This window comes from Neophocaena asiaeorientalis, unplaced genomic scaffold (assembly GCF_003031525.2).
Source record: "Neophocaena asiaeorientalis asiaeorientalis breed wild unplaced genomic scaffold, Neophocaena_asiaeorientalis_V1.1 scaffold147, whole genome shotgun sequence".
Lineage (NCBI taxonomy): Eukaryota > Metazoa > Chordata > Mammalia > Artiodactyla > Phocoenidae > Neophocaena > Neophocaena asiaeorientalis.
In genome coordinates, this window is record NW_020173758.1 from 6,071,727 (window position 1) to 6,095,071 (window position 23,345).

General features: G+C 36.9%; 1 protein-coding gene across 2 annotated transcripts; it reads left to right on the plus strand.

Moving 5' to 3' along the window:
• RTCA (RNA 3'-terminal phosphate cyclase) lies at window positions 1-22,269 on the plus strand. Of its 2 annotated transcripts, none has more exons than XM_024751273.1 (11): window positions 1-252; window positions 351-451; window positions 2,051-2,194; window positions 4,708-4,831; window positions 8,252-8,310; window positions 9,761-9,902; window positions 10,273-10,397; window positions 11,550-11,608; window positions 17,641-17,735; window positions 18,895-18,999; window positions 21,886-22,269. In XM_024751273.1, the coding sequence occupies exons 1-11, from the start codon at window positions 208-210 to the stop codon at window positions 21,985-21,987; spliced, it is 1,101 nt and encodes a 366-aa protein (XP_024607041.1). In that variant the 5' UTR covers window positions 1-207; the 3' UTR covers window positions 21,988-22,269. The 2 variants fall into 2 exon arrangements, with proteins under 2 accessions (XP_024607041.1, XP_024607042.1); XM_024751274.1 differs by having other exon boundaries at window positions 18-252; window positions 2,036-2,194.
• The last annotated feature ends 1,076 nt before the right edge of the window (window positions 22,270-23,345 follow it).

Genomic DNA, 23,345 nt, shown 5'->3' on the forward strand with positions numbered 1-23,345 from the left:
GCCTGGCGAACCCGGCTTCTGCACGCAGAGCGGCTTGGTTTGGGTGGGGCGTTCCCGGAGCCGGCGCGTCCTCCGCCTTTACGCGGAGCCCAGCGACCCCGAGCGAGGACAACGCCTCCGGAGCTGCGAGGCAGGGCCCTGCGTCTCCTCTTCCTCCCGCTCGGGCCGAGGCTGAGTCGCGGTTGGCCAGGCCCCAGGACGACCCCCATGGCGGGCCCGCGGGTCGAGGTGGACGGCAGCATCATGGAAGGGGTGAGTACCGAGCCCGAGGCCTGGCGGGTTGCGGCTGCCGTCCGGGCTCCGGCACAGAGCTTGCCCAGCTGATGTCCTCTCTCTTCTCTCCGCACCAGGGCGGGCAGATCTTGAGGGTGTCTACGGCTCTGAGCTGTCTCCTGGGCCTCCCCTTGCGGGTGCAGAAGATCCGAGCAGGCCGCAGCACGCCGGGCCTCAGGTAAGTCGGGGAGCCAGGCGGCGGGACTGGAGGTTGGAGAGCGGGCTGGGGGCTCGGGGCGGGGGACAGGCCATTGGGGGATGGGGGGCGGGTCTTGGGGCTGGGAATCTGGAGCCCGGCGGTGATGCTGGGAAGATCCGCCGGCCCCAGGGTTGAGGACTCTGCAGCCGGGCCTCAGGGGCGGCGGGACGGTGTTCCGGGCTGGGCGGTTAGGCGTAGCCGGGCTTGTGCGCCCTTGAAAGTTTCAAGGGGCAAGTTCAGAAAATAGGCCCATGTTTTCTCTATTTGTCTAGAGTTGTCTCGTTTCCTAATGAGTTATCTTTTAAACGGTTTTCCTGCCTCATCGGGCATTCCAAGTACCCGGAGAGCTCGTAGCAGCGGGCAAGGTAGATCAGGGCAGAACAGCCTCTAGGGCCGGAGGAAACCCCACTTTTTAACCAGTGCATTTTCTGCTGCCGCACGTTTTAGTCTCATGAGGACCCTGAGATGTGTCATTCCAGCTTTCATTCAGACCTCTAGGAAGCTGTGGATATGACCAGGATTATCAGTTGTAGGAGAGGGGAAAATGTTGACAGTTGACTTTGTTTCTTCTGTCTGGGAAGCTAGGCATGCCACTGTTTTTTAAGTGTCAGGTATATGCACCTGTTAGAAGAGGACCCAGGGGGAAGACAGACTGATTCCTTGTACTTTTTATATATTTCATTCTAATGGATCAACTAACTCTTAGTCTTTTATCCACACTCCATGTTGAAATTATTAAAAGGCAATTACTGATACGTGTGAATAGTAATTCTCTATCACAGCAGTAGTTTGCAGTAACCCATTTCACCAATAGGGAAATTAATTCATTAAGGCTGTGTGAGGTATTTTATCAGTTTGCTAGGGCTGCCATAACAAAATACCACAGACTAGGTGGCCTAAACAACAGAAATTTATTTTTGCACAATTCTAGAGGCTGGAAGTCCAAAATCGAGGTGCTGGTAGGGTTGGTTTCCTCTGAGGGCCATAAGGGAAGATTCTGTTTCAGGCCTCTCTCCTTGGCTTGGAGGTGACCACCCTCTTGCCCCCTCTTCCCATGCTCATCCCTCTGTGCATGCACCCCTGGTATGTCCTAATCTTCTCTTTTTGTAAGGACACCAGTGAGAGTGGGTTACAGCTCACTCCTGACTGCCTTTTTTAATTTAATCATCTCTTCAGAGGCCTTATTTCTAAATACAGTCACATTGTGAGGTACTTCAACATATGAATTTTAGAGGAACAGAGTTCAGCCCATGCAGGTATCATAGATTATTCAGTGAAATGCAAGTGAGACTGGTGGCACTTAGTTTTATTAGTTTTCCTCTTTTGCATACTTACAATTTGCAACAATATTATCAGCATATATGTTTATAGTTAAAATAACTGGTCTGGAAGGAACCCTTAAAATAATGCCTACCAGCAGGTAGTCTACGTGCATAAAAAGCCAAAAGGAAGCTCTGGCACTTACTATGGTTAGAGCTTGCTGTTTTCTTGCCATTGAAGTTTTGTAAATGTGTCATAAAAAGTGGGGATATAGGCAGTCTGAATGCACACGTTTTGATGCAGTATTATGACCTGAAGGCCTCAGCATTTATCTGGACTGGAAATGATTCGAGATTTCTGTGATGGGCAACTGGAGGGGGCAGAAATCGGCTCAACAGAAATAATGTTTACGCCAGAGAAGATCAAAGGTGGAGTCCACACAGCAGATACCAAGACAGCAGGGTATGTGTCACTTGCATTCCATTTAAATATGGGTTTTGGAATTAGACCTGGATGCACATGCAGGTACTACCACTTACTGGACAAGTTGCTTAACCTCTTTGAAGCTTTAGTTTCCTCACTTTTAAAATGGAGATAAAACACTTACCTTTTAGGGTTAGAGACTGTGTAAAGTCTCAGATACCTAATTGCTTCCTAATTGTAGCTGTTGCTATACCTATCTAGAATTTTCTCACATGTGTAGTATAGCGTATTTGTTTCTTTAGTTTTATTACTTAGAAAATGAATATCTGAAAACAACTGTAGTTTCATGCTCTATAGTGATAGTAGTCTTTGTGGTGTAGCATATTTAGTTCTTGGCTTACAGCAAATTATGAGCCATCTTCTACTTTTAGTCTAGGTATTTTTGTTATCTTTTAATAGATACTTATACAGCCCTATTTAGAAAGTTTTATATATGATCTTGGCTTTTTCTCCCCATTGAAAACTGGATATTTAACAATTAAATTGAGCCTTTATCCCTTTCCAAGAATCCCTCCTTTTATTGATAAAACATGGAGAGCAATTTTTGTGTTTCCTGTGTTATTGGCTGATTGTTATTGTAAGCAGCATCCTTTATCAACATCCTATCCATTTACTAGGAAATCTGGTAAAGTAAGAAATAGTACTGTAAACCCAATGCCAGTTTGTTTCAGAAATGACTGTTTCAAAAAATTATGATTTTTGTTTTAGCTTAAAATGTTTAGTGATGATTGAGATTTGAATTATGATGTGAATAGACTTCTGCTAAAAGGGGCTTGCTGCTAGGCCTAAAGTGAAGTTTGCCAAATGAGAACTTTCTTAAGGGGATTAAAACATTTTGAGATATCTTTATAGTCAGCTTATTATTTTGGGCATTCTCTAGTACAAAAGGGGGGAAAGAGTTATAGTTAATCAGCTATCTAAAAATTAACACAGAATCATAGAATTTTGAAGCTACAGGAGAGAAGATAGAAACCATGTGTTCCAACCCTTCCTCCACTTTGTGAATGAGAGAGTGAAGACCCTCTGGTGTTAAGTGATTAACCAGAGGTCATAGAGTAAGGGTCAGAGCTAGAATTAGAATCTAGGCCTTCTGGCTTCTAATCCACTAGAACGTATGGGCAGTGAGTTTAAGGTTCATAATCCAGCTCCATTCAGTAGACTCAAACAAGCTTGTTCCTAGTCAGAAAACACATCTTATTTATTTGAATTCTAACATTTTCATCCCTAACTGTGTTTACAGTACCATGTGTTTGCTCATGTCTACCTTTGTCTTCGCACTTCCTTACTCTTCTAATATTAAGGTTTTCTTTAGTCTTCTTAGAATCTGATTTTATTGAATGAAAGAGAGACACTTTAGCTGTGTTGGGTTTCTCAGGGAATAAACAGAAGTTCAGTAGTTGTAAACCTATGGTTTATAGTAAACTGAACATTTCCACGTTTTTTTCACTTGCTCCTAGGCTCAATTCCTGAGAACAGGGATTATATTGCATGCATTTTCTCTTATAATGCCTAACACATTATACAGTCAATAAATATTTACTGAATTACTGAAATGCATTATCAGTGATAGAGACTGTCTGACTCAGTACACCTGCATCATTGCTATAAGAAAGTTAAGTAAAGGCTATCTTTTGGTATGTAGAGGCTATGTTGTGCTCCTTTTCAAACTACAGTCTATGTATTAATATGATTGTTTTCCCTTGACTTTGGAGAAGAGATAACAGCTCATTTAGAAAATCTGACCGTTTCATTTTATAAAATGCTACATATTCTATAATTATTTCTTGTGATTTCTCACATTATTTGACTGTAAAGACCAAGCAGAGGTGAGTTATGGTAAGGATTATCTCCTTAACAGTTTTTTCCATGTAAAATATTTGGCTATCAGTCTTTGTAAAACATTATCATACCACAGATGCCAACATGGTAGGAACTGTATCTTTTTTTTTTTTTTTTTTTTAACATCTTTATTGGGGTATAATTGCTTTACAATGGTGTGTTAGTTTGTGCTTTATAACAAAGAGGAACTGTATCTTAATATCTGGAACGGTGCCTTGTGCATGGTGGAGACTCAGATACAATCATTAGAATATTTCTAGACCTTGATGGTTTTGAATGCATTTTCATAAACTGTTACTTTTAAGAATCCTTTTATAAAAACGTTGTAAAGATGCTTTAATTAATTTTTTTTTTTTTACTTCGTTGTAAGATAAAGAAAAGTGTTAGGACTTAACCTAAGATCACACAGCTAATGTATTTAGTATTGGATTCAAACCCAGATTTGCTTATCATTTAAGGCCAGTTCCTCCTACTGCGAAATACTAATCGGATGTTATCATTCAGTCACTGGAGTGTTTTTTAACTTTAAACTTGAGGGCGTGTACCTGCCTTCTCGGTTGTCTGTGCTTCAGCTAATGGTGATACGTAGTTATGTCTCTCTCTTGAGACTTTAAAAAGAAAATGCAGCTAAGCCTGTTCTGCCTTCTCCTTAGGAGTGTATGCCTCTTGATGCAGGTCTCAATGCCCTGTGCTCTCTTTGCTGCTTGTCCATCAGAACTTCGTTTGAAAGGTGGAACTAATGCTGAAATGGCACCACAGATTGATTACACAGCCATGGTAAGGGCTTTTGTTGCTACTGATAAACTAAGATGATCTCACATAGTCTTCTGAATCTCCATTCTCTATTTAAATATATCCTGAGTGTTTTTGTGTACATAGCTGTTTAATTTCTTAATGGTGTCTCGTTCTGTTGTGGGAGAGGATAATTATTTTAGATTGTGTGTTGTATCTTAGAACTGTGCTCATAGTGAATTCTTTAAAAAGCCTCAGTTATTGTATACACTATATTACTTGTATGTGTATTATATTACTTATCATATAAGTCTGTTAGTTTCTGAATACAGGGATTATGATTTGGAAGAAAAACTCAAAGTAAGAATTAAATACTATGTTTGACAGGATTGGCGAGGATGTGGAGAAATTGGAACGCTTGCACACTGTTGATGGGAATGCAAAACGGTGCAACAACTATGGAAAACAGTATGGAGTTTCCTCAAAAAAATTAAAAATACAACTACGATATAATCCAGCAATCCCACTTCTCGGTATTATCCTAAAGAGTTGAAATCAGAATCTCCAAGAGAAATTAGCATTCCCATGTTCATTGCAACACTATTCGTAATAGCCAACATGTGGAAACAACCTAAATGTCCATTGATGGATGAAAGGATAAAGAAAATGTGGTATATACATACAGTGGATTACTATTTAGCCTTAAAAAAAATAAAAGTAATTCTAGAATATGTGACAACACAGTTGAACTTTGAGGACATTGTGCTAAGTGAAATGAGCCAGTCACATAAAGACAGTACTGGCATGATTCCACTTATATAAGATATCTAAAGTAGTCAAATTCATGGAATCAAAGAATGGAATGCTAGTTAGGGGAAGGGGGAAATTGGGGAGTTCATATTCATTGGACATAACTTTTCAATACAGTAAGATAAATGAGCTCTAGAGATCTGTTGTACACATTGTAACTATAGTCAACAATATTGTGTTGTACTCTTAAAATAAATCTCATGTTAAATATTCTTACCACAATAAAATAAAATTTTAAAAAATAATTAAATACCATAATTTGACTATAAATTTTTAGAATGATAAAATTCAGTATTGGCATGCTTATACAACTAGTGGGAGAGAAAAGTGGTATCATCTTTTTTTCTCCAGGTTTATTGAGGTGTGGTTATTTATACTAAAATTCACCCTTTGTAGTATACAGTTCTGTGATTTCTAATGTATGATTGTGAACCAGCCACCACAATCAAGATAGAGAATTACTGTAGAAAATTCCATTATCCCTCTTTGTAGTCAATCCCACCCCTCCACCCCTGGCAATCAGTTATCTGTTTTCTCTAATAGTTCTGCCTTTTTTTCAGAATGTCATATAAAAGAATAATACTGTATATAGCCTGTTGAGTCTTGTTTTTTTCCCTTAAAATACATCTGATTAGGGGGAGTAGGACGGGGGAGGGATGGATTGGTAGTTTGGAATTAGCAGTTGCAAACTATTATATAATAGAATGAATAAACAACAAGGTCCTACTGTGATAGACCATAATGGAAAAGAATATGAAAAAGAATGCATATATATGTATAACTGAACCATTTTTTAAAATAAATAAATAAATAAATTTATTTATTTATTTTATTCTTGCCTCCTTGGGTCTTTGTTGCTACACGCAGGCTTTTTCTAGTTGTGGTGAGCCGGGGCTACTTTTTGTTGTGGTGTGCAGGCTTCTCATTACGGTGGCTTCTCTCGTAGTGGAGCACAGGCTCTAGGCCTGTGGGCTTCAGTAGTTGTGGCACGTGGGCTCAGTAGTTGTGGCTCGCGGGCTCTAGAGCACAGGCGCAGTAGTTGTGGTGCGTGGGCTTTGTTGCTCCGCGGCATGTGGGATCTTCCCAGACTACTGCGCCACCAGGGAAGTCCCATAACTGCATCATTTTGCTGTATACTAGAAATTAACACAACATTGTAAATCAACTATACTGTAATAAAATAAATTTTAAAAAATACATCTGAGGGTTTCCCTGGTGGCGCAGTGGTTGAGAGTCTGCCTGCCAATGCAGGGGACACGGGTTCGAGCCCTGGTCTGGGAAGATCCCACATGCCACGGAGCAGCTAGGCCTGTGAGCCACAACTACTGAGCCTGCGTGTCTGGAGCCTGTGCTCTGCAACAAAAGAGGCCGTGACAGTGACAGGCCCGCGCACCGCGATGAAGAGTGGCCCCCGCTTGCCGCAACTAGAGAAGGCTGTCGCACAGAAACGAAGACCCAACACAGCCAAAAAATAAATAAACTAAAAAAAAATACATCTGAGAGTCATCCATGTTGCTTGTATCAGCAATAAAAGCTAAGTAGTGTTCTATTATATGGATGTTTGTTTATCAGTACCAGTTTATCCATTCATCAGTTGAAGGACATTTGGACTGTTTCCAGTTTTTGGCAAGTATGAGTAAAGCCACTATAAACACATACAGGTTTTTCTGTCTGAACATAAGTTTTTATTTGTCTTGGGTAAATACCTACAGAGGGGTTGCTCAGTTGTAATCGTAAGTTTATGTCTAACTTTATTGAGAAACTGCCAAATTGTTTTGGCATGCAACGTGGCTGCATTGTTTCGCATTTTCACCAGCGCTGTAGGAGAGTTTCAGCTCTTCTTCATCCTCCCCAGCGCTTGATAGTCTCAGGTTTCAGTTAAAATTTTTTTTGCCATTTTAATAGGTGGCACAGTCTTTTAAAATTCAGTTTGATATAATGAAAGTTAAAGTTAATCTCTCTTCACCTAGTAATACCACTTCAAGGAAATGACCCTAATTAAATATTGCGAAATGCAGCAAAAGATAATGTTAAAGGTATTGGAGCAGAGCATTATATACTATAATTATTGTTATATAATATACATAATTATGTAATAATGAAAACTTGGACAATGGTTAGGTAAATTATGCTAGAATGCCATGAAGTCGTTCAAATATTTTTTAGGTGGAATTTTATAATGTTGGGAAAATGCTTTTGTTTATAATGTTAAATGGGGAAAGATGGATAAAATGTTGTGTATGCGGTGAGATTTCAACTATATAAAAAATAACTGAGAACGCAGAATGGAATGCTATTCAACACCCCCTGATTTCTTACGGTATACTATATTGAGAAGGTTAGGAAATGCTGGCCTCTGGAGTTAAAAACTGCTAGGATCAAGTTTCCTGTGTTCTGATTTTTTTTTTTCATTAGATAGACTTGCACAGCTCTGATTAATTAAATGTTAAACTTTTGATTTTAGCTACGTCAGTTATTTTATTTGAAAAATAGAACTAGCCTACACATTTTTTTTTTTTTTGCCTACACATTTTTATATCACTGTTTATCCATGGTGCTTCTTTACTACTTCAGTGCAGAGCACTTTTGTTTACTAAATATACTTGCTGACAATGAATATTGGTGATTAAAGTAACAGTAAACTGATTTTTTCAGGTTTTCAAGCCAATTGTTGAAAAATTTGGTTTCACATTTAATTGTGACATTAAAATGAGGTAAGTTACTTATTTCTTAACCCTTTGACCCACTACCTGTGCTAAAAGTAGTGGAAAAATTAGATCTTAGAGAACTGTCATTCCGTAACCCACTTAATACATATCTTATAGGAAATAATAGTACTTCGTGGCTTAAAAACCGTAAGCAGCAGAGGCATGGGGACTTGAAAGGGAATTGCTACACTGAGGCACCTTCATATCTGGAATTATCCATGCTCACCACAGACAGAATGCTCACTGTGTGCAGACAACTGGAATGGGCACTGCAGGGTCATAAATGGGATTCTCTTCCATAGAGCAACCAGAATTATTTTTCTAAGAGACATGTTGGGCATTCAGGTTATTTCTCTGTAAGGCTTCCCTTCCCTCTGTAAGGCCACGTAGTAAAAAGGCCATATTTCTTGTTGTGGCATTTAAGTGATTTGCAATCTTATTCCAATTTACTTTTCTAGCTTTATCCTCCCTCCCCTCCATATATTCTAACTACATGATTGCTGCCATTCCCTAAACATACTTTGTACCTTCAGACTTCCATATCTTTGTGCATGTTTTTCTTCCCCTGCTCTCCTAAAAATTGGAAATCCTACATTTTCTGAAAGTGAAACTTGTAATTTCTTATGTGAATTGTCAGTGACTGTGCCTCAGTTGGAGTTCCTATTTACATCTCTCTTGTAGTCCTCCTTACAGCCTGGCTTGTGTCCTAGTAGATTATATGTGGAGCCCCATCTTGCCAGATGGGGAGTTCTTTGTGGATAAGAGCATCGTCATTCTCATCTGTGTGTTCTCAGCATCTCTTATAGAATAAGTGACACTAAATATTTGAGTTGAAATTTTATTAGTCGTTCAGCTACTAAGTATTCATCATATATTTATTGAGCACCTACTATGTGCCAGACATTGTTTTAGGCACTGGAATATAGCAGGAACAAAATAGACCAGGCTCCTACCATTAAGTAGCTTAAGTCTAAAACAGCACTGTTGAATAGAACTTTCTGTACTGAGGGAAATGTTCCTTATCTGTCCAGGATGGTAGTCACTTGATACATATGACTATTGAGCACTTGAAATGTGGCTAGTAGGATTGGGGAGTTAAGTTTTAAATTTTATTAAATTTAAATTTAAATAGAGAATTCCCAGGTGGTCGAGTGGTTAGGACTCTGCACTTTCACTGATGAGGGTGTGGGTTCAATCCCTGGTTGGGGAACTAAGATCCTGCAAGCTGTGTGTCCTAAATAAATAAATAAATAGATTAATTAATTAATTAATATTCATTTATTCACATGTAGCTTGAGTCTACCATATTGGACAACACAGATCTAAAACATTATTTGGAAGTTTCAAACATGAATTATATAGTTGGATATCACTCACATGTTATTTTATTGTAAATATTGAGCTTTATTTTTGTCGTGCAATCAGTTTATGTAAGTATTCATGATACTTTTCATAGGGGCTACTACCCAAAAGGAGGTGGTGAAGTGATTATCCGAATGTCGCCAGTTAAACAGTTGAACCCAATAAATTTAACTGACCGTGGCTCTGTGACTAAGATATATGGAAGAGCTTTTGTTGCTGGTGTTTTGCCATTTAAAGTAAGCTATCTAATTCACTTTACTGTATACCTGAAACTAACACAACATTGTAAATCAACTATACTCCAATAAAATAAAAAAAAAAATAAAATAAAGTAATAAAAAATAAAGTTGTCTAGATGATCTTAGAAGTGTATGCATGTCTTGATAAGTATTATATCATCTAAATTTTGAAATTATTGAACTTAATTTTTAAATAAATCTTTTCATTAAAAATTTTTCTTAAAATTCTGTGTTCTCTACTGTTGAAAATTGTGTTTTTATAAGATGCATGTAAAAGTTATTAATTATATGTCTTTGAAAGCTTGAAAGCAATTGTCAAAATAATCATTAATTTATCTTATTCTATTTTTTTGTCTTGCCAAAATAGGTAGCAAAAGATATGGCAGCGGCAGCCGTAAGATGCATCAGAAAGGAGATTAGGGATCTGTATGTTAACATCCAGCCTGTTCAGGAAACTAAAGACCAAGCTTTTGGCAATGGAAATGGAATAATGTGAGACAATATACTTTTTCCTAGATGTTGGTTGAGAGAGCTATGAAATAATTATTCTATTTTAATTAAAGATTTGTCATTTTTTTTGTTTGTTTAAATTTGTAGTTTTAAGAAGATATATTTTTAAGGGCATTCCTACCTAAAACAACAGCATGATGAATTATGATGATTATTTTATTCTGAATTTCTTTTCTGAGGATGGTTTACCTTTTATTACATTATAAGAGCCTTTTTGTTTATCTAGCAAACTTAAATGTTTAAGCTAATCAGAAGTTAGCCTTTGGGCTTCCCTGGTGGCGCAGTGGTTGAGTCTGCCTGCCGATGCAGGGGACATGGGTTCGTGCCCCCGTCCGGGAAGATCCCACATGCCACGGAGCGGCTAAGCCCATGAGCCATGGCCGCTGAACCTGCGCATCTGGAGCCTGTGCTCCGCAACAGGAGAGGCCACAACAGTGAGAGGCCCGCGTACCGCAAAAAAAAAAAAAAAAGAAGTTAGCCTTTGAAGATGATCCTAAGAGAAATATTTCCAGTTGCTTTTCTATATCTCAAATGTGAAATCAGTTTACAAGTAAATATTAGATATGGCAAAGATCTATTTAAAAAAGAAATATAGTATATTAATCCATTTAGTAGTTATTGATTTATGTGTTATAAAAATGCTTTAATTAATATTTTTGAAGAATAAAGGTATCTTTTGTGGATATTTAAATTTAAGCTTTCTTTTTCAGATTTTCTATTAAAGGGTTTAAAGTAAATGCATTTTCTTTGTATGATAATACTATCTAAAAACCATAAAACAAAACCAGACATCTCTGTAGAAAGACCTTTTCATTTAAGATAATGAGTGCAGTATGCCTTTGAAATGGTACCCCTTAGTGCTGATGACAAGACTTCTGGGAGGGCCATTCCTTACCTATGAGTGGATTAGAATCTAGTGTGACTTCTTGTCCAAAGTGCTGAAAGATACTCATACCCTGATGAAGATGGAGAATGCTAATCATGCTGCTCCCTGTATGAAGACTTTCACTTTTGTAATATACTAGCCAGATCTAATTCTGCTTATTTAATAGTCACTGTTCTCCTGTGTTGTATTTGCATGTAATTTTGGAATATTTATAGCATAGATAGTAATACTTTTTTTTCCCTATATAGCATTATTGCTGAGACATCCACTGGCTGTTTGTTCGCTGGATCATCGCTTGGTAAACGAGGTATAGCTAAATGAAGGGGGTCCACTGTTCTCAGTGCTACTGTACAATTCTTTAATTATCTGTCAGGATTAGGATGTTGTAGAATGATGGATAACAAGTTTGAAAGGATATGGTTAACTGATTCTGTTTTAGAGTCAATTAAATTTTCAGTCTTTCCCCCAACTTTATGCTTTTAAAATTTTCAAACTTATAGAGAAGTTGAATGATTAGTGAATATCCATACACTAGATTCACTGGTTATGAACGTTTAGCTACGTGTTGTGTGTGTTTCTGAACCATCTCTATGCAAGTTGCAGGTACCAAGTCTCACCCCTGAATACTGCAGCGTGTCCATCCAAAGAATAATATCTGCATAATCACATTACCATTTTTATACCCAAGGAATCTATTATGTATGTATTTTTTTTTAAGATTTTTTTTTTTGATGTGGACCATTTTTAAAGTCTCTATTGAATTTGTTACAATATTGCATCTGTTTTTATTTTTTGGCTTTTTGGCAGTGAGGCATGTGGGATCTTAGCTCCCTGACCAGGGATTGATCCCGCACCCCCTGCATTGGAAGGTGAAGTCTTAACCACTGGACTGCCAGGGAAGTTCCCTGTTACATTCAGACATAACCAGATACCTCCAAAATATTCTTTAGAGCAGTATGGGGTTTTTTGTTTGCTTGTTTGTTTGTTTTTGAGCACACACAGCATTTGTTTGTCATGTCTGTTTAGTTTTTTTTTTTTTTAACCACAGAATAGTCTCTTCACCTTTTTTTTCCTTTCATGATATTTACGTTTTGAAAAGTCCAGGCCATTTTCTCATAGGATTTTCCATAATTTGAATTTGTCTGATTATCTCATGATTAGATTTATTCAGGTTAAACATTTTTAGTGAGAATATTGCACAGGTGACTTTGTGTACATTCTATTGTATCACATCAGGGTGCATGTAAAGTCAGTATGCCCTTTATCAGTACAGCTCACTGATCACTTAGTTAAGGTGGTGTTCTCCAGGTATGTCTGCTATAAAGGTTCCTTATTTATTTATTTATCTACCTACCTATCTGTCTGTCTGCCTGCCTGTCTCTACCATGCTTTGCAGCATGTGGGATCTTAGTTCCTCGACCAGGGATTGAACCCGTGTCCCTTGCAGTAGAAGCATGGAGTCCTAACCACTGGACCACCAGGGAATTCCCCCTTTTCCCATTATAATTAATAAATACTCTGGGATAATACGTTGACACCATCTGATCATCCTGTCTCAATACAACATTCATCCAGTGGTTTTAGTATCTGTTGATGGTTCTTCCCTGCATCAGTTATTACAGTGTTGATTTCAAAATACGGAATGTTTTTGTAAAAGGGAAATTTCTGTAGTATTTGGTATATTTGGGAGAGTAGATGCATGTATGCATCTGTTGGTTAGTATTTAAAGTTACTTTTGCCATTGAGGCAACTTCTAATTGAACTTTTCACTGTGTGGCAGTTGATTGCTTTATTCCTACTTTGTAGCATCTTTAAAAGATGCTTACCCTCGCTGTGCCATTTAACCACATTATTACTGCTGAATACAAAAACTTCAAGTAATTTTAGTCTGCTCAGTTGGTTGATCTAGATACAGTTGGGTGTCAAATCTAACCAGTGTAATAGAATAGGTAAAATCAACACCTTCGGTTGACTGGACATAAATGAATTCTGTTTAAAACCGTGCTGTTCAATGTGTGGTTGGCAGACAGGTAGCATATGGGTATCATCTGAGAGTTTGCTGGAAATACCAATTTTGGGGCCCACCTCATGTATCAGATCAGAATCTTTGAGAGTGGGGTCCAGGAATCTGTTTGAACAAGCTCTCTAAGGTATTATAAAATTTGAGAAATAGTGATCAAAAACATATATTTAGTGTATACTCATTACTTGTTAGGTGCAGTGAGGAATCAGCATGGATCAGTGAGCCGCTACATGCAATATCTTTAAGCCTTGAGAGGGCAAAGATAATGCAAAATATAAAGCAGAGACTAGGACCCTATGTTACAAGTAGTAAGTGCTTGGCAGGCATTGGGTGGAATGTGAGTTTAGTTTGTTTGTATTATCGTTGGGTACCAAGATGTGCCAGGTACTATGTATGAAGGATTCAGAAGTAAGAGTCACAATTTCTGCCTCCTGGCTTAGTCTGGCAGAGGAGACAGACCAATGCTGTGATTGTTTTATCCCCAGGGCACCATAGGAACACAGGAGAAGAACAGCTTATTCTTTGGGGGCTGATTGACCCCAAATCTGTCTTGTGACATTCAGTGATCCTCCAGTGGGTTCTGTAGATAAGTAGAAGTTAGCCAGATAGAAAAGTGAGAGCTAAGGAAGAAGGACAAAGGAAAGTGCTGACATAAAAGTGTAGTTCTGTGTTTGGGCAACTAGAACCATATGTGATGAGTACAGGATCTGGGTCAATGCAGAGAATGAGGTTAGAGAGGTCAACAGATATTTGAAGGGCTTTATAGGCCTTATAAAGGAGTTTGGATTTCATCCTGAAAACATAAAGATTTTAAGGAGGAATGTAATTCCAGGTCTTTGGAATTTAGTCTGATAGCTGTGTAGAGGATTAGAGGAAAACCATAGTGGAGGCAGGAAGACAAGACTCTGTTAACAGCAATTCAGGTCAGAAATGGTGAGGACCTACACCAAGGAAATGCAGGGACTGAGTCTAGAGAGATGAGTACTGATATAAGGGTATTTAGGAGGGTGAATAGACAATTTGGTGATTAGCGGAAATGGGGGGTGAGGGATGCAGTGTAATGACCTTCTAGATTTCTAACTTGGGTAACTGGAAATACTTAAAACTTGTGAATATGGGAGGTAGAGTTAGTTTGCCAGGGTAGAAGATAGTTTTGGATATGTTGTATTGACATCATAAAGGGACCGTTACTCTGTTATGAGCAGTACTTGGAATTAACTTTACTGCCAGCCCTGAAAACGTTTCTTTCCTAATATTCCATAAACATTTTTTTTCTCTTTGTCATATGAGAGTTTTTACTTTGGAGTTGTCTTTGGACAACACTCATGTAGAATGCACAGTACTTATTTTTAGACTTATAGTGGTAGGAGGGAATAGAGGATAGCTCAGCAACACTTACTGAGGTTGCCTGACTCCTTCTGGTGCCTGCCCTTGTTTCCTGTCAGACACATAAGTCAAAGGAGATGTCATTAGCAATTGCAAACACCTTGGGGTCTTCTCTCTTAGTCTAGGTAGTCTATATATTAAGCATCTCAGAGAATGTCATGGATCCCAATATCCAGATCCCCTTTTTATTTCTGATTTAAATTAACTAGAAAATTACTAGACTCTGAATCCTAATGTTTAAGCGTTATTGTCAGAAGAACATTGGCTGGTTGTGCACACCACCATATGTATTAGAAGCAGTAGGTTGTAACTAGTCATGTTTTTGTCATTGTCTCAGTTACTAAAACTATTTTGGCCTTAGTTTCCTTATCTATTGAGTGAGAGAGTTAGCCTGAAGAATCTCTGAAATCCTTCCAGTTATAACATTCTTTAATCCTGTTGCAAAGGTGAGGTTTGTTTGTGGGTTTTTTTTTTTTTTTTTTTTTGAGGGAATCTTGCAGTTTTAGATGGAGGCAGTGTATTATAACAGAGAGCACTAAACTGAGAGCAAGAAGACCTAAGTTTTGGTCCTATGTCTGTCATTATCTTACATGGTGACTGGGCTTTCCTTATCTGAAAAATGAGATTGGACCATTATCTATGTATAAGAATCCCTTCCAACTTTATATGATTGCTATATGTACAGAATGTATTTGTCTTTACATAGTTGAATATCTGTGTATTCGTTGATTTCTCATCTTTCAGTTAGTGTTCTTTACTATGGGACAAATCAATTTGCTAAGATGAATTATGACTCTGGTTTATCAATCCTATTTCTTATGTATGGAAACTGCCTAGCTTGTAGTAAGCACTTTTTTTCCTCCTTCAGTATATGTGGTAATTCATGGCATCTCTCTGATGCTATAATCAGTCCTTTAGCTTTCTCTGTTCAGCCTGATAACTTTATAGTTTTGTCCTTTTAATAAGCTAGAAGAACCCCCAAATCATTGAATATTCATTTTAATTTGTTATAAGCCATCAAAATTGAGACCATTTTAAGAAACCTCTAGAATATCAGAAGAGTATTTGTCAGAAAAGCCTTAAGTTTTCAGAAGAAACTAGGATTTTGCTCTTTTGTTTAGAACATAATACTAATAAGAAAAATTCTCATAATTACTTCATTTTGTTCAGTTGCCACAGACCGCTAGTAATAGGTGGTAATTATGTTAGATCCATTCATACCATTATTTGCTCTCAAGGTGGCTGGGTAGGAAGGAATGTGAATGGCTCTGAGAAATACTTTGCCCCTACACAGAGAAACCTTGAGAAACCTTAGTGTGTCTACTGCTCTCTGATACTATTGATACAAAGCCAGGAATTCCTTCCTTCTCCTTCACATCCTCCATGCAAATTTTAGCCATTCTTCAAGGTCTCACCTAAGTCCTTCATGTTCCATGAAACCTTCTCAAGTTATTCTAGAACCTATAATTTCCTTTTCTGAAATCGCATTGGATATATAGTTTATACCATAGAGCTTAGCACTTATCCTCAAATACTCTTATATATGAGTATTTTCTGATGTCTCCTTAGCAGAGGAACCAGTTTCTATCACTTAGTATGGTACACACATAGTAGGTACTCAATATTAACTATTTTTATTAATAGCTTATTATAAACCAGTCTTGGTAATAGAAGCTTTATAAATATTATCTCTAATTTTAGCAAGTTTGCAACTTAGGAATTATCATCTCCATCTCCATCTGGAAGAAGAAATGGAAAAGGCAAAGTGGTTTACCCAAGAAGTCAAGATTCATACATATTCCAAACCACTTCATTCAGTTATGTAAATACTTGCCTGATTGATGTTGTGAAGATAGTTTAATTTGTTATATTATTATAATAATTGCTGTAAGGGAAAAAATGGTTAAAATTTGATTTCCCCTATTCTGGTAAATTTTATCAAGACATACATATAGTCAAATGAATTTCCAAATATAAAATAAAATAAAAATAACTACATTCTCATTTTTCAAAGGACATTTTCATTTGAAGCCAAGGGTTCATTTAGTTTAAAGTAAATAAAGAGAATCATTTGACATTCCACTACTTCTGATGGACTTATTTTGTATTCAGCATTGTACCAAATACTTGTGGTATGTGTAGAAAAGTAGGAAGTAGAACATGGGAATAAATTTTCTGACTTACTTTCAAAGTTAGGTGATACCGGCAAGTTCCCTAGTGGTCCAGTGGTTAGGACTCCGTGCCCTCACTGCCAGGGGACAGGTTTAATCCCTGGTCGGGGAACTAAGTTGCTGTAAGCTGCATGGCACAGTAAATAAATAAATAAATAAATAGTTCAAATCTTAAAGGAATAAAACGTTATGATATTTGATCTGAGAATTTTTATCTGTTCTTCCTTAGATGAAAATGATCTGACTTTAAAAAAAAATCCTTTAATTCTAATGGAATCAGCTGCCGACTAATTGTAGCATATATGAATTGCAAATTTAAAATTTTGAAATCAAAGTGTAGTGTTATAGGGTCATAACTTAGTTGTAAATTGGTTTTATAATTAGTACTTCTTTTTTTTTTTCTTTGGCCGCGCCGTGTGGCATTCGGGATCTTACTTCTCTGACCAGGGGTAGAACCCGTGCCCCCTGCAGTGGAAGCACGGAGGCTTAACCACTGGACCTCCAGGGAAGTTCCCCTATAATTAGTACTTCTTAAACAGGGCCAAAGCAGCCTGTGTGTTCTTCTACTTGTGCATTTAATAAAGTATTTGCATATGCTAAGCTCTCAGAAGATTAAATATACATGAAGATTTTATCCTAAAGGTTGCATTGGGTGAGTTCAGAGGCCTAAAAGATATTACAACAGTGCTAACTGGGATATATTAAACTTTTTGCCTCTTAGTAATTAATTTAGTTTTTTTTACATTGTGCCTGTTGTAGGTGTTAATGCAGACAAGGTTGGAATTGAAGCTGCTGAAATGCTGTTAGCAAATCTTAGACATGGCGGTGCTGTGGATGAGTATCTGCAAGACCAGGTAATGACACTTTTAGGATAAAAACCATCAGGCCTATTAGATTCAAATATTGGGCAATTAGATTGAATATAAATTTTAGTCAATTGACTTTCAGACACTGATTGGTATGTCCTAGTTCAATCCATTTTTTAGGTATTTTTCTGGAATTTATATACCATAAATTTCAGTTCTCATCTTACTTGACCTGGCTACGGCATTTGGCACAATCGAGCACTCCTTCCTTCTTGAAATACTTTGTTCGCTTGCTTTCTGAAATACTGTTATTATCTTTGTATGTCGCTAACCTTACATTCTAGTCTCTTTGCAAGTTTGTTATTGTTGTTTGCCTCTTCTCAACTTGTAAGTTTTGGAGAGCCCTTGGCTTAGGCTCTTTTGTTTATCTGTATTCAGTCCCTCAGTTATTTTGTACAGTCTCATGGCTTTAGTACCATCTGTATGCTGACAGCTCCTAAATTTATATCACTAGCCCAGACCTTTCTCCTTAACTGCATGCTCATAATATTTCTTATGCCTGTCAACATCTCTGCTTGGATGTGTCATACACCTCTCAAACTTAATATATCTACTCACATTGAGAAGTGCTAGTGAATATTTCCAAATACAGTCTTTTTATGGTGCACTGTCTTGATAGATTTTCCTTTCTACCATAGTTTTTTCTCCTTAGTAGCAAATCAGATGTCTGTGTTTAGAAATGTATTACTCAAGATTTCTTGACCAGTTTCTTAAGACAGTTTTCCTTATTTCTAGTCTCTTCCTTCTTACTAGTCTGTACTCCAGTAATTCTGTATTAGTGTATTTATTTATGTGTTAAAATGTTGTAATTCTAGAGTATGGAAGAAACTTTCATATTATGTATAATAGCTTGCAAAGATAGTTGGTCTGATTAAATTTATTAACTTTCAACTCTATATTCTTAAACATTAATTTAAAAAATCTATATTGAGGTCTGCTACTAAGCATTTCTGTGCTACACCACAGACTTTTGGTAACACAGGTTTTGTATCATCTTAAGACTTTTGGAAACCTAAAGAAATAGAAATTCTTTTTTAGCTATGTTGATTTCTAGTATCAATAGTATTTTCATATGGAAAGCAGTAGAATTTTAACCCCAAATATTAGTAAATGTGTGAGAGTTTTCTTCTTGTTCTTTTTTTAACAGCTGATCATTTTCATGGCATTAGCCAGTGGAATTTCCAGAATAAAAACAGGACCAGTTACACTCCATACCCAAACGGCTATACATTTTGCTGAACAACTAGCAAAGGTGAGTGTTCTATCAGAAAGAGTAATTGATTTTCACTTTGGCCAATTTGGAGTCACATTTTAATCAACAGAAAACTTAATAGTAATTGTAATTGCTGTCATTCGGTGAACACTTCCTATGTGGCAGACACTGAGCTCACTCAGCAGTGAAGCTGAGTTGTCTCACTCTGCATGACCATTTTAGGTGGCTATTTATTATTAATCCCATTTTACTTATGAGTCTAGTGAGGCAGAGGAATTAATTGCTCAAGATAGTTTCTTAGTGGCAGGACTGAGCTTTGAGCACACTGGGAGAGCATACATCTAAGCTCATGTGTGGTAGGTACTGCCTTCCAGTAAGTGAAGATGTTTTAATGGGAACTATAAAATCAAATCACAAGGGGTTTGCAGTGGGCTATAAACTTAAATTATTTATATAAAAATTTTAAATGTTTTATTTTATTTTCTTGTGATTTTATTGGGGTAGACTAGAGTATTTGCTGGACTTCTAACACTTACCAGTCCTTTCAGCTTCAGAAAAGTAGATTTATAATTTTTTTTTTTTTTTAATTTGGCTGTACTGCATGGCTTGTGGGATCTTAGTTCCCCGACTAGGGATTGAACCCGGGCCCTCTCAGTGAAAGCACTGAGTCTTAACCGCTGGACCACCAGGGAATTCCCTAGATTTAGAATTTAGAAAATAGAGGAAAAAAGCTGTCCCTAACTCCCCCTTGCCAGTAAAACCACTCTTGACGTTTAGGTATTCTCCTCCTCTCTTAAAATTGTTTCTCTTTGCATTTGTTTGCAGTTAATGCATACAGCTTCATTTCTTGCTTTTTTCAGTAATGTGTGGCATATTTCCATTTTGCCATAGTCTTTATAATGTAATTTTATAAAATACTATGAAATTTATAACTCAGAATTTTATGAAGGAAGGTGCTGACCTTAAGCATTTAAAAAAGTTATAAAAATAATGTACAGTAGTATTAAGAAATTAAACATTACAGAGGTGTACCAAGCTCAAAGCCACGGTTGCCCTACTCCTAACATTTGTATGTACTTTTATAATAATAATATGTACTTTTTTTGTTGTTATTAGAAAGGATAGGTAGATTTTGGTTAAATTGTGGGAAAAGGCTTGATAGGAGGCAAAGGCAAATTATATTTGATGTCAAAAGATAGTTAATTGTATTTTTTATTATTCTACTTACGCTGTATTTTGTAACTACTATTTGTCTCCCCACGTAGACTGTGATCTTCTTGATAGCAGAGACAAGGCTGTATTCATTCTTTTCTTTTTTTTTTAATAAATTTATTTAATTAATTTATTTTTTGCTGCATTGGGTCTTCGTTGCTGCACGTGGGCTTTTTCTAGTTGGGGCGAGCGGGGCTACTCTTCATTGTGGTACACGGGCTTCTCATTGCGGTGGCTTCTCTTGTTGAGGAGCATGAGCTCTAGGCGTGTGGGCTTCGGTAGTTGTAGCATGCAGGCTCAGTAGTTGTGGCTTGTGAGCTCTAGAGCACAGGCTCAGTAGTTGTGGCACATGGGCTTAGTTGCTCCACGTCATGTGGGATCTTCTCGGACCAGGGATTGAACCTGTGTCCCCTACATTGGCAGGCAGATTCTTAACCACTGTGCCACCATGGAAGCCCTGTATTCATTCTTTCTATAGTACTTTGCTCATAGTAGACACTCACATGTTATTTGAAGTGAATACACAGTGGAAAGTGCCGTGAACTGGAATTTTTAGCTCTGGTTTCTTGTTCAGCTTTGTTGTGTTTTAACTCAGTGATTTGGGGCAAAGGTGCTTCATCATTCTGTGTCTCAGTGCAGATAATTCATCAGTAAGGTCAGAGAGTGTGCTGTAGTCCCTATGGCTCCTTCCAGCTGTAAATTTTTGTAGTTTTCAGTAGGTTTATATATAGGCTAGAAATGATTTCCATAATTGTTACCCATGTTTCATATTTATATAGTGCTTATAATTTGAGAAAAATATATATACTATATAAATTGTTTGTCTAGCTCAGAATTCAGATTCAGTGTTTATTCATTCAACAGTAATTTTCAGTGTCCAGTGTGTCAGCGCACTGCCACATAATACTGAAACTGGAATAATTTGTAAATGTTACAGTTCAACAGGGCCTCGGAGTAGTGGTTTTCAAATTGTATTTCAGAGAATCAAAAGGTTTTAGGCATACTTGAAATCCCTTTGTCACAAATTCAGTCAGCCTACTCAGTTGTTTTGATTTTAATTCAGTTTTCTTAGAATGAATACATTTGCTTTTTAAAAAATCATGTTTCCACAATATAATGATAGAGGTCAAATGTTTCAAAGCCAAACTTGAATTAGTTAAGTGAAAAATACGTTAAGCCCAATAAAGATGAATGAAGATGTTAATTGTTACCTCCCTCTACCTTTCTACTCTGAACTAGGTATTTTAAATAGTATATTAAGGGAATTACCAAGAAAATTTGAGGGAATTAAAGGGTATTTTTTATACTTGACAAGATAAAAGAAGTATAAATGCTTCAGTGCCATGTTTTAGAAAAATTTTAGGAAGTAGGTAGTAGAGATGCATTATTATTAACAGTTGAGATTTAAAATTTTATATTTGCTTAAGCTGTACTCCTGGGAGGTTCTGATTCAGTGGGTATGGAGTAGGGCCCAGGCTGTATATTCTGACAGAACTCCACAGGTATGTATACCTCTGAACAAGGACCATCCTTCTGGAACAGAATATTTTATATATAGGCCATTGAATTTCTCATGAGTCATTTGATCTTTGTATCTCTAGCTTCAATAAAATGAGTTTGGTATTAACTACTGCCTGTTTAAGCTGGAGTTGTGGGCTCGTCCCTCTATCGCTTTTCATATTATTTATATACTAAATGCTCTTCTGGTTTCAGGCTAAATTTACTGTGAAGAAATCAGAAGATGAAGAAGATGTTTCTAAAGATACTTACATTATTGAGTGCCAAGGAATCGGGATGACAAATCCAAATCTATAGGGTATTTGCCTCTTAAATGATACCTCAATGATATATTGCACTAATCATTTCATAAATATTATATAGAACAATGAATAAGCAGTAACTTATTATAGGACCTGACTTAAATTTGGAGATGAAATACAGAAAGTTCTAGATTTGCTGAGACGGCTTCGTCCTATTAATCTCACTTTGACTGTCTTCTGAGATAGATAGGGACAGCGAAATTTAAGAGTTGGTGAATATGTATGATAGCTGATTGCAGTATTAAAGTATTGAAATAAAATATTCTTTTCACCTGAAGTGTGTTTTTATTTTTGATATAGTATATTAAGTTATGGATGTAGATTTGAGCTGTAATTTGTGTATGATTCTAATCACTACTAGAATCTCATGTAAAATTTAATGAGACAACTTTGTACACATGTACTTGCTGTGTCAACAATAACGTTTAATAAGCATTGTCTCATTATATGTATCTTCTTTCTAGTGGGTATTTGGTAGATATTGATTTTGAATCTGTTGAATATGTTGTGAAAGCTAAACAAAGAGAATTGCAAATTTTCAACCCTAGTAAATTTGGCCAAATCAGCCCCAGGTATGTTTTTGTTTGGCTTATAGTATTAAAAAAAAAATTGCCTTTAGAACAGAATTCTTTTCATTACTCTCTATTATAGTCTTACACCTAGCCTGTTCCACATTTAGATTACTTCCTGGTCCCTGTAGGCAGTTGAGGTTGTGACTCAAATGAAACTAGTTTTATGTAACAGCTAAATATGCCATATTGTAATATAGTGAGGAATTCATTCAGACTTAGTTCTGTCTTGGACTTAATCTGGTAATGATTTAAACGTAGTACAAAATTGGGATTGACATATATACACTAATATGTATAAAATTGTTAACTAATAAGAACCTGATATATAAAAAAATAAATAAAATAAAATTCAAAAAAAACCCAAACAAACAAAAAAAACAGTACAAGATACAGATCCAGAAGATGATATTATAAAACATTCAGAAAGTGCAGAATTAGTCTGTATAAAAAGGTGTAATGAAAATAACTACTCCACGTACATAATCGCAATTCTTGTCAGTGATTTCTGTGGCCTTGGACAGTTGAGTTCAATTTGTTTTAAATATGATGATGATAGTATTGCTTGCTATTTGTATTTTCAGGGAGTAAATTTTATAAGTTAATTTCTATAACACATAAGGCATGAAATGTCTTTCTATTTTAGAGTCAAACTACACTTTTAGTATAGCTGTTGGAGGGGCTGTGATAAGTTTGGGGGTTTTAAGACTAGTGGTGATACCTGCTGCTTCTGATGAGGTGTGTGGCAGTGTTAACGAGGTAGGTTGGAATGCAGAGATTGGGA

What these genes read in the sequence shown, in the direction of transcription:
- RTCA (XM_024751273.1), top strand. Translation starts at nt 208, where the DNA reads ATGGCGGGCCCGCGGGTCGAGGTGGACGGCAGCATCATGGAAGGG. An exon ending in ACGGCAGCATCATGGAAGGG is followed by an intron (nt 253 to 350) that starts GTGAGTACCGAG and finishes TCTCCGCACCAG; the next exon opens with GGCGGGCAGATCTTGAGGGT. An exon ending in CGCAGCACGCCGGGCCTCAG is followed by an intron (nt 452 to 2,050) that starts GTAAGTCGGGGA and finishes TATGACCTGAAG; the next exon opens with GCCTCAGCATTTATCTGGAC.